The 11,507-nt window shown below is 40.3% G+C and overlaps 1 protein-coding gene across 5 annotated transcripts in view; it reads left to right on the forward strand.

Moving 5' to 3' along the window:
• The window catches only part of lmo3 (LIM domain only 3), a 51,730-nt gene extending 40,979 nt beyond the window's left edge, over positions 1-10,751 (forward strand). For all 5 annotated transcript variants that reach the window (XM_023286524.3, XM_023286521.3, XM_035955560.2 and 2 more), the window contains 2 exons: positions 2-127; positions 10,242-10,751. In XM_023286524.3, the coding sequence (XP_023142292.1) occupies positions 2-127; positions 10,242-10,347 (232 nt within the window). In that variant the 3' untranslated portion in view covers positions 10,348-10,751. The remainder of the gene's footprint in view (position 1; positions 128-10,241) is intronic.
• The last annotated feature ends 756 nt before the right edge of the window (positions 10,752-11,507 follow it).

Consider the following 11,507-nt stretch of genomic DNA (forward strand, 5'->3'; position numbering starts at 1 on the left):
GGTTGTTTGGTGTAACAGGAAACTGTGCAGCCTGCAGCAAGCTCATTCCAGCCTTTGAGATGGTCATGAGGGCCAAGGAAAACGTCTACCACCTGGACTGCTTTGCATGCCAGCTCTGTAATCAAAGGTAAGTGACTGTACCAGTCTTCTGCTTCTCATACCTGTGTCCAAGCAGACAGAGGTGCACGACTGCAGCACAGAGAGATGCAGATAGATTTCACATGAGAAAATGCTCATTGTAACCAGTGAGCAATGTAGACACATCTAAGGCGTTGGCCCAGCACAGTGGTTCTAATTCTGCTCTACTAATGCAGAGTCAGCCGAGTGCTACAGCTACACTTACAGGATGGGGTCAGAAATTTCAGGGCACTGCTTCTTATTGTAGCACCATATCAGAAGAAGCACTTTGGAAGAATTGAAGCCAGCTATAGGAATACTCCACTATCACAGATACTGAACTTCAATATACCTCTACAATGAGTTTATTAAGTGTACTGCTAGTCTTAATTGTAGTCCAAGATAACAGCCCTGCAATAGTAAGGTAGTAATAAAGTTTGGATAATTTAGGATTCGTTAAAGACTCTACACAGAGACTTCTAGTGCTTTTTCCACCTCCTTTACAAATGTGAAGGGCTTGTTAGAAAAATGAACACTTTCTATTCTGCCCAAAGTAGGTGCAACATAAAGTCTGATGCCTCACTCTTCCAGCTACAGGAGCAATGCTGATAATTCTGATAGAGAATCAAAGTAGCAACTGGTTTCCTCCAACCTGGACAATCAGAAAACTGTGTTCATGATCAGAATCACAACTCTTCGCATTCTGACTTATCAATGACTGCTTTAGCAAAACTTCAATGTGCCACTAAGTTCTTGTTAGTTGTACACAGAGACATGGTCTCCCATGCAAACTGTTGTCAAGTGATCATTCAAAAGAACTGTTTATTTTGTTGGACCTCTCTGTAATATAATATTGTAAGGTCGTAACCTTACTATGTGAAGTTGCGTCAGATGACTGATTACTTGGTCTGTCTGTCTGACATTACTGAAAAACGGATGGATTTGGATGAAATTTTCAGGGAAGGTCAGAAATGACACAATGACCAAGTGATTAAATTTTGGCAGTGATGCGGCTTATGGTCTGGATCCACGGATTTCTTAAGGATTACAAATCGACCGCTGCAGACCATGAATTGTTTAAAGATATCATCCATCAGAAATCTTAGGACGACTGAGCAGCCTTGGCGGAGGACTGCACTCTCTGAGTGCTTTCTAGGGTTGTGAATTGGCATGGCATAAATAAAATGAATTGAACAGAAGTAAAAATTGATTAATAATGAAGTCAACTTAGCCTTAAACATAAGCACAGACACACAGAAAGAAAATTCAAAAGACATACTGTTTTGTTTCATATTGAACACACGTCACACTCACCTATAGTCCTTTCTGTCACACACACACACACACACACACACACACACGCACACACACACCCACACACACACTGGATTCCTGACTGACTTATCTTCTGCCAACGTTGACAATAGTGTTTGCTGTATTGTTTGAAAAAGCACTGGTACCACTTCAAACAAGGGCCTCTGCCATGGTTTACAGGTGCTTTTAAAGCTTGAATCTCCTGACTAGCATGTATGATACTTTGTCCAGCCATATATAAAGGCATTGGTGTCTACATGGCCACGGTCTGCCTTCATAGCCTCTTGTAGGATGTGTATCTGACTGCACCCCAGTGTGATCCAAATTGTTCTATACCAGACAGTTGACAGGGCTTTTGTGTCCACACAACTAATCCACTAAATCACCTTTGGACATTTGATTTCAGATAATATTAGAAGATCTTTCAGGTAATTTGTTCAATAAATACGTAACGGCCTATATCCCTGCACATTTCACCCAAATTTCTGGGGAACTTTATAGGTTTAATGCTCCACAACAGTTGTCACATTACTATGATTAAAAAACTTTGGAGACTCTCTATGAACAAAACAGAATGTTGTCGAAGGTTTTTAAAGGTTCCCACAATCACTATCAAACAGAAAGACTCATGTAAAGGTCTGGAAGATTACATGTTGGCTGGGTCCCTATGCTTTCTAACCTTTTTTTCTCATTCCAGCTCTGTTGCACACGTATAGACACAAGTACCAGCACATTCACACAAAGCAGACACACTGAGCATGCTGAAGGCAAAGGACCTGGTTATGCACAATTAGAACTCAGTTATTGTCTTGCCACCTCAGCTGGCTGCACTAGACAGCCTCTCCTAATGGAAGAAGTCAGGTAATCTTCATCAGTCAGGCCCAGGCAGGCTCACTCTGGTCTCCCACATTAAAACCCATTTAAGCATGAGCAAATCTTTCTTTTTACATTAGGGCAGTTGATGAACTGTTGAATAAAATCAACGTTAGTGTGTTTCACATGGTCCACTGAGGCTTTGCAAGCACAAATCAGATGCCCATCACAATTTCAACAGGGACTAGTCACAATTTCTGGTCTAAAGTTGCTCCTCAGGTTGGACTTTTTGTTTTCCGTTGTGCTTCTTTAAAATAGTAAAACTGCTGGGGGAGATATATCTGTGCAGCAATGTAAATTTAAACAGGACTACCCAAAACAAGCTGAAGGTTTGATGCGGTGTTTATGACCTCAGAATTACAAAATGAGGCTCACCTAAGTAGGTATCTCAACATTTACAGATACATCCTGATTAATAGAATGACCTTTTACACATTTTCCCAGCCTCTGCTTGAGACCTGAAATCTCACTTACGATTCCCTGAACCGTTTTTTGCATTTTGTTGTGGCTGACCTGGAAATGAGCTCCTGCTCTTTGTCTAGCATACCAATCTCTCCTCTTGTTCATCTACACCAGCTCTGTCCCCTTTCGTTTCCCCGCGTCAAACAAACATGAAAGCTCCCATCAACCCCTCCCCCCATGGGTCCTTCAATAAAGCAATCTAATCCATCTCACAAATGGCCCAGAGATTTCTCTGTGGAACGTCGTCAGAAAATGTGAAATCTGATAAACATAGCAGGCAATCGCGAGGTCAGCAGGGGTCATGCAGTGTAATTATCCATCACTCTTGCAGGTCAACCACAGCCCATGTTGCCTTTGAAGGTTAAATTGCAACAATCAAGTATGAGCATATAGCCACACACACGCGCACACACGCACACACACACACACACACACTCATCTATTCACGGCATCAGTTGCTTTGTGGGTACGTCCACTCCACTGTATCCCACAGTTTAGAACAGAGAACTCCAAGCCAGCGATTATTCTGATTCCATCAGGGACTCTCGGCAGGACACTAATGGTCATTGCCATGTTCAGCTATTAAGGGGCTTTGCTTAAGTGATTTGCCTATTAGTGCAGGGCAGAGATGGAGAGACTGGCCTGTTAGCTGAGAATGGAAATGTCGTTGCATTTGTGACCAGTGACCACTTCCTTGCGGTTTCTCATCATCACCAGCAAAATAGCAGTGATCTCTTGCTTACCGTTAACCAAGCATTTAGAGCTGAATCTGCACCAAGAATAAAATGAGTAAAAAGCTTCTATATATATATTTGTTTTACAAGGCAAAAGCTGTTTTTGCCTTCCCTTCTGTCTCTTCTTTCTTTACATTATGCAAAACTTTAAAATGGTTTCAAGCTAAGGGGAATGAATAGTTCCTGTCTATGGTGTAACAGTAAAAATATAAGATCCTACGTTGGATCTGATTTGTCATGTCTGTACCCAATGTGGCCTTACTCTTATAAACTGGACATAAATCTGCAGTCATAACCTTCCCACCAACTAGACCTATTATTTTCCTCTGTGTGCTAGGAAAGGAAGCACGACTGTGGTCTTGCAGCCGAAGAGATCAGGGGTTGACTCTAAGGAGAGACGTTATGTTGCTGAGGGTGGGGGTGTTAAGAATAAAGAAGGAGATATGAGACTCCATCCAGCAAGCAGTTAGCCACAGATCAGCCCTCGGGGACAGCTAATCGATGGGGCTGTCGCCCAGCCTCATCATCTAGCCAGTGCTGGCCCAATTTCCCCATCATGAGCTGGAGGCCACGGTCTAGGGAGGCTGGAGGAAGGTTAGAGCAGAGGGGAGCAGTGGAGAGCAGGATGGGTGACAGTGCAGCAGAAGGTCAGCATCGATAATACCGGAGGCTCAATACTGGAGCTTTTGAAGGAGAGACTGACACCAGTTGGGTTCAGCATGACTAAACTCAGCCACTGGTGCCTTTGTATGTCATCAATTAGGCTTGTTAGACAGATGCTCTAATAGGCAATAAGGGACACAGTTGTGACTTTGTGATGGTCGGTCTTGAGAAGTCAGAGGTTTTGCAGCCACCCTGCTAAAGGAAGCAATTCCGCTTTCTGATCTTCGATATTGGAAGAAAAAAAATAATACAAATGTGATAAATGTGCATAAATAGCCTCATACGTGGGACCAATATTGTAAATAATAGTGGTCCCACCACATCACTGTAGAAATGACACTTGATGATTAAAATTGTAATTGTTCATTTAGGGGCACCAGTCTCAATTTACTGAGGAAAATATTATTTTAGACTAAGTCTAAAAGACAGTTTGATTAAAATGAAATTGATCAGTCTGTTATCTGAAAACACGAAAACATTTATTAGCTAATACTACAAACAAACAATAAACAACAACAGACAGTGAATAAATGAATGAATAAATGTAGATAAACTAATGAACTGTGATCGTCACTGGAAACAGGTGGTAGAAAAGGTGATGAATTTAGAATCACTCTGGAATTGGAAAACCAGTTGTAATTTGTAAATTCACCTGTTTAGCAGAAGGAAAATGATACTTGCTTTGCAGTAGTGAGAGGGAGGCTGCTGCAGGATGTGGAGCTGTGATGATCTGCTGGATGAGTTGGTTCAGGAACTCAGAGACAAGGAGGAACTTTGGCAGGTTTGTGTTGGAAAAGTGTGCCAAAGTAAAAACACTTAGAGCCAAAGCTCATAGTTGTACAGAAAATATTGCACTGTTGTAGTATTGAAGTTAACTTAAGACATCCAACTTTAAGTAAAATATAGAAAAACAAAACCCTAGTTTAAGGTTGTTATACATTTCTTTAAGCTATTATAAAAGAACACAGTATTAAGCCTTTGTTTTAGTTTAAAAAATCCATTTTTCTCTAGCCTGAGCCTCTGTTTTCTTTGTTCTTTTGTTCTCAGCCAAGTTGCTTTCCAGCGACTTTCCCCTATATAGAAAGTTTTGGAGCCAAAGTCAAAACAGCATCTAACCAATCATGGATGTGTTCCTCCCAAGGGGTGGTGTTGAGCTTCACTGTCCAGGAGAGATCAGAGGCCAGATACCTTTATAACTTACTCTTAGTTCATTTCCTAAATGTACAAATCCAATTGGTAAATATCTTTAATGACCACAGATCTAAAATAACACAGAATAAGTGATTCAAACATAACATGTTTATCTCATATGGTTCCTGAAATAATAAGAAAACGTGTAAACATATGAATAACCTTACAGATTGTAGACTTTATACTTCATGGAAGTAAATTTGTAATTATAATTCAATTAATTATAACAATTAATAATATAATATATAATATAATATAATCCCATTCAATAATAAGGAAAATAAGACATAGGAAGTATATATGCTTAGAGTAAGATGTCTCTCTGCCTTTATTGCTGCCGCTGCTCGCTGGTACCTTTTTAACATTCTAGACATATTTTCTCTAATGGTGGGACACAATTTAAAAAAATTATCTAATTTATTAGAGGCTTTGTAATTAATTAATTGTGATTAATCACATTTTGTCAAATAGCAATATTTGACACATGAAGCAAAATTTTCAATTCAAATACATTTTGGTAGACAACTGAATTGATGAAAGGACATATACATGAACGTAAACAACAAAAATGTTTAATTCATTTTTAGCTGCATTTTTCATCTGTCTATTACATTCACAGACTACTGCAAACTCAATGTGCAATTATAGCGATTATATTCAACATTTTAATACTTCTGTAAACTCAAGCACTTTCAATGTCTTGAAAAGTGGTGTATTATGGGATGGCTACACCGTTTGTTGGTACCAGGACTGTCATAGCTAATGTATGGTGTGTTGCCACGGAGCTCATTTGCATAAAGTAGTCTCATTCATGCAAATGTGGCGGGCGGAGCTGGGGTCAGACGCATCGCAAAACTTTCGTAAAACGTCTAAACTAGCCGTCGAACTAAAACAAGGACAGATTCGGGAGCTTACTTCTCTCTGCAAATACTTTCAGAAATACTTTTTGCTGAACAGTTTTCTTAATAAAAGAGAAAGTTTGTGACTGAGTCGGCATGTTGGTCCGACGTTTCTGTGCCGATTCATTAATTGCATCCTGTGTATCTTCTTTACGGCTGCAAACAGACTTTAGGTTCATTATCGCCACCTACCAGGCTGGAGTGGGCATCAGTGTTACCTGTGTGACAGAAATTAGGGAACTGAGAAAGGTGCGAATTAACACGTTTTTTTTCGCCATAGTTAATTAATTGTAATTAACGCGTTAAAGTCCCAGCCCTAATTTTATCATTTTATGAGCTAATCAGACCCTGCAATTGTCCTCAATTGGAATATTTTTACAATTTGCCGGCACTACAGTCTGAGTAAGTTTTAACCAGCATTAGCTCACTTGTCCTGTCCTGGCATGAGCCTCACCTGGCATTTTAACCTGGAAGTGAACCGGTAGGACATACATCTGGTCTGTATGTGTCTGGTTCTTCCAACTCCAAGTCACTGTTCTCCCTACTGAGCAATATCACCCAACCCCAGGACCCTCTCCCTCTTCACTTGTACACAGCCTCCTTCTATAACTCCTTTATGTCCTTTAGTGGCAAGAAAGACGACCTTCAAACAAAGTTTATTGTTCTTAATGTAAGATGGCAGTTGTATCGTCCACTACTGTCTCCTGTCACCAGCTCTTTTGCAGAGATTGTATTCTGATATTGAACTGGATGGTGTGACACGGCTAACAGAATGTCTACATTTGCTGCAACAGTGTTTGATATAGCTGTTGACTTGATGCTTTAAGCACCAAAGACGGAGATTGCGCAGCAGCAATTTTCAACATGCTGTTACAATTAGACATCAGTGCCATAGGGCCAAGTGTTTCTGAACATGTATGCATCTTAACAGTAATAAGATTAGGTGCAGCTGAGAGTATTTTCTGTCTTTGAAAATCTCAGTTTCTTTATTTGAGTGGAAAATGAATACTTGAGTTAAGGCAGGCCTGCAAGGCAAATAGTTGGCATTACAATGTATCTTTTAAGTGTGTGCCTGTGGAGGCCATTTTTTCTCTTCCTCCTACATCAAGAGGTCTCCAAAGGCTCATTATTCAGTCACCTCTATGTGAAGGAAAGAAGACAGAAGGAAGAAAGTGAATGCAGTACAGGCAAAGAGGAAGACAGAACCAGGAGAAACTCACTGGCTGGTGGATAAGATTGCACACCATCGTATTATACATACTGCACTTGTGATAACAGATGTGATGTTACATTGGATCTTTTATGAAGGTCGAGTCATAGCTAGTGCCTATTCTGAGAATTATCATCTATTACTTGTATGTGTTACAAATAAGTGGAAAAAAAGTAACACCTGAACTGAGTAATAGAGGCCAGATTTCTGTATGCCCACTTTATAAAGAAAGGCTAGAAGGCTATATGCAAGTGTAATAGTACAAGTGGACACGGTGTAAAGCATAATCAAAAAGTACAATGAGTTCAGCACTATGTAACCCTAACCCTAGCACTGTGTGGTAGCAAGCCAGAAGTAAGCCCTGCACTAGTAAGAATGGTAGAGGCCAAGAAAAGTCCAAGGATCACCACCACGACCACCTTGGTGAATCTGATACTCCTGCAGATACTGAACAAGGCTGACAAGACAGACACACAAAAACAGCTTGACTAGACTTTGGAAAAACTTACCCGGACAAAGAAGAACATTTTTGGTCAGCATATCTGAGGCATCAACATCGGAAGACTCTGGAGGAAAGCATCAAGAAGTTGTCCTTTGGCAACACTGAACTTTCTCATATGACAATGATCTGAAACATACTGCAAAGATGAGAGAGATGCAAAGAAGTCAAGAAATGGTTAGCAGAAAACAAAATCAATGTTTTGGGGTCCAATCAGAGAACAGACTTAAATCTACTCCATAATCGTTGGAGGGAACTAAACACCAGGGTAATGGCAAGATAGTCATCTAAACTCAAAGATCTGGAGATTAGATGACTCACAAAAAGGGGAATTTCTTTTTTTTTAAGCAATTATAAGAACTGTTTAATTGTTGTGATGGCTAATAAAGGCTTTGCCATTGATTACCAAGAAAGGATGTAATTCATTTTGGGCATGTAATTTTTGGCATAAAAAACAAAACAAACAAAAAAAAAAGACACACACAAAAAAGAACCTCATTGAAATAGTTCAAATGTGTTATTAGCATCTCTGACACAATTTTGTACTATGTTTTGTGACTTGTTCATGTCATTCCCAGCCAGGAGAAACCTATTCAAATAAAAATTCACTATAAATTGAGATTTAGCCCGGTATACAGAAGATTTGTGCTGCATATCCTTTAAAAAAAAGAATACAAAGGGCAACACAAGGTATTTTGTTTATTACGCCTGTGATGGTCCCAGAGTGATACACTCTTCATAACTGGTGCACAGATGTCACATATGCTGTTGACATTTCACAGAGGAGAAATAGTTTGGCCATGTGAAATAAGTGGAAAGAAGGGATAGAAACTGTGGGGAAAGAATGAGGTGAAGGACAATGTTGAGGGAGAGACAAAGAACAGCTATGGTAAAAAAGGTGTCAAAAAATAAAGGTAAAGTGGGAGTGAGCTTGGTGTCAGTGTAGACAGACAGTAACAGATTATAGGAGAGAATGTGCCAATAAAGAGGACCTATTTGTTAGAAACACACCAGTCTCTCTCTCCTTTAAATCACTGTAGCAGCCCAAATAAATGAAGATTTGTTTTTACTTAGGTTCCTAATAAAGGTGTCCAAGCATCCAGAACAGATATGAGCAACATTTCCAACTATTAAAAAAACACTACTCAGTGTTGAAATCACTATCTTGAATTCTCACTATCTGTGAGATCCTGGCTACTCCTTGGCTACTCCCCTGCTGCCACTTGCATTTAATGATTTTCAGTTTAGGCTTTGGAACAGTTTCTCTCATTTTTGATCTGACATGTTGGAGAAAACACAGCCATGATTGCGGTAACTTTTAGCCTAAATAAAACTGTCTGGATGTGTTGCTTATCTAATGTATTTAGTCTGCTTGTTACTGTTGTAGTGTTATTTATTTGACCAGGACATTGGCATTATGGCAACTTGGAGTTATGTGCTGTATGTATTGTACAGGTAATTTGGCTGAATTTTATCAGTCTCTGACTTATGTCTTTATTTCTGAGAAACACATCATTCTCCCAGTTTTTTGTTGTTTGTGTCAGTACCGACAGTATTTGAATCCTTCTAATTGGTCCCAAATGGATGCAACAAATCATGCTTTCAATCTGCCTCGCAGCTGTGAATAAATGCTGTTAACAGAGTGACCTCATCAGGTACCTGAGCTTCACTCTGAGAACAGCTTCCAGCCCTGGACTCAGCAGTCTTAACATCCAGGGAAGTCAAACAGAAGCGATGCTCACTGTTCCCATCCCCCCATCCCAGCTCCACCTCCCCTTTGGTAAACACTGGCACTGCTGCTTGCTGCCCTTGTCCAACCTACACATTGCGGGAGATAAGCAGCCCTCAGGACAGTACAACAAGAGTAGCTGCCTCTTACACATTCAACATAATCTCCACTTACCACTGGACTGAAAGGTCAAGCGTAACCATGCACCCCTCCATCCCCAAGCAAGATGGGGCTGCTGAGGTGGTGGGGTTTTTATAAGAGTTGCTGGTGGAACAGAACCTTGGGCTGAAACTTTGATAATTCAGTCCCCCCTGTGCATCCTTGAGGAACTCCATGTCTGCATCCACAAGCATCCCAGTTAAAGGGAGGACTTGTGACCAAGGCTACAGTAGCTAAAACAGACATTTTGAAATGTCAAGAAATGCTAGTCAAGAAACCAGCACAGCAGCCAGTTTAGTCCTCCAGCCTACAGCTCAGTTGTAATGATGACTTTCTTGCTTTGATGTTAATGTAAACACCCTTCTTTTTCTGTCTGGTTTGTATGTTGCAGGTTTTGTGTGGGAGATAAGTTTTTCCTGAAGAACAACATGATTCTGTGCCAGACAGACTATGAGGAGGGACTGATGAAGGAGGGCTACGCTCCCCAGGTCCGCTGACCCTCGAAGTCCAACATGGAGAATGAGGAGGAAAAGGAGGAATGGGAAAAAGAGAGACAGACAGAAGGAGCGCTTGCAATCACAAAACAAAAAGCACTATTGCCTCCGGTCCAGCTCCTGTCCCCCACATGTACATAACTAAGAATGCCCTCCCTGAGAGGGGATTCTGCTGTACAGAATAGCCATAGAGACAAAGTGGCAGGGAAAACCCCTGGAAGCCGACCACAAATTACATGTATGAAAAACATGTTTGTATATTCCTTTGTTTGTGACTGACAGATGCTGCCTCTTTCCACCAACAAACACTGGCCTCAGAGCAAGTTTTAGCCAACAGCTGATCCTGGCTGTTGAAAAAAAAAAAGACTCCCAAAAGCAGACTTGTCTCATCTTATCTGGCAAAGACAGACAGCTTAAGCTTGAATCTAAAATACACTGAGGCATTGTCAGTCAGCGTAATTTTGAGATAAAGACATTTTTACATTATGATGTCAGATTTAAAAAATACAGCAAATTTTAAATGAAAAATGGAAAAATAATGCTTTGGGATGACTGACTGACTGCTGTGTATGTGTGTGTTTGTGTCTCGCAGGGCTTTGCCTGGTCATTGTGCTTTCAGAAGCTTAAGATTGAAAAATGGATTACAAGAGTATCATCATGCTTTCAACTCAAACAGTTTGATTCCATATCAAGCAAACAATCTGAGATTGTGAAATAACCTAGGCTGTCTGAATGAATGAAGTTTCTCACAGTCACTGTTTAAAATATGTTTGAGAACATGTCACTTACAACCACTGAACGGCTGTACTGTTGCCCCTAGCCAAGTGATTCATATCTTCTTGTTTAGCAGCGCCATTTCTCAATTGTAATTGTTTATTTAAAGCCAACAAAAACACAAAGTAAGCATGCTCTAATACATTTAGACCACAAATAAAATGACTTTTGATGTGAAAGGCTCGTATTGATGAAGAGAGAGAATCATTGTCCCACTTACGGTATTTTTGAGCTTTTTAGCCTTCTACTTTGTTAGCACCAACCAGATTTCTCACAGATTTAGCATCTAGTTGGTGAAGAAAGAGGAGTATTTAACAGCTAAACAGCCAGATATTTCTTGCAGGCTGGTGGAGCTAAAAGGAGATTATACATTTGACTTGGGTTCATCA

Source organism: Amphiprion ocellaris, chromosome 21, assembly GCF_022539595.1.
Source record: "Amphiprion ocellaris isolate individual 3 ecotype Okinawa chromosome 21, ASM2253959v1, whole genome shotgun sequence".
Lineage (NCBI taxonomy): Eukaryota > Metazoa > Chordata > Actinopteri > Pomacentridae > Amphiprion > Amphiprion ocellaris.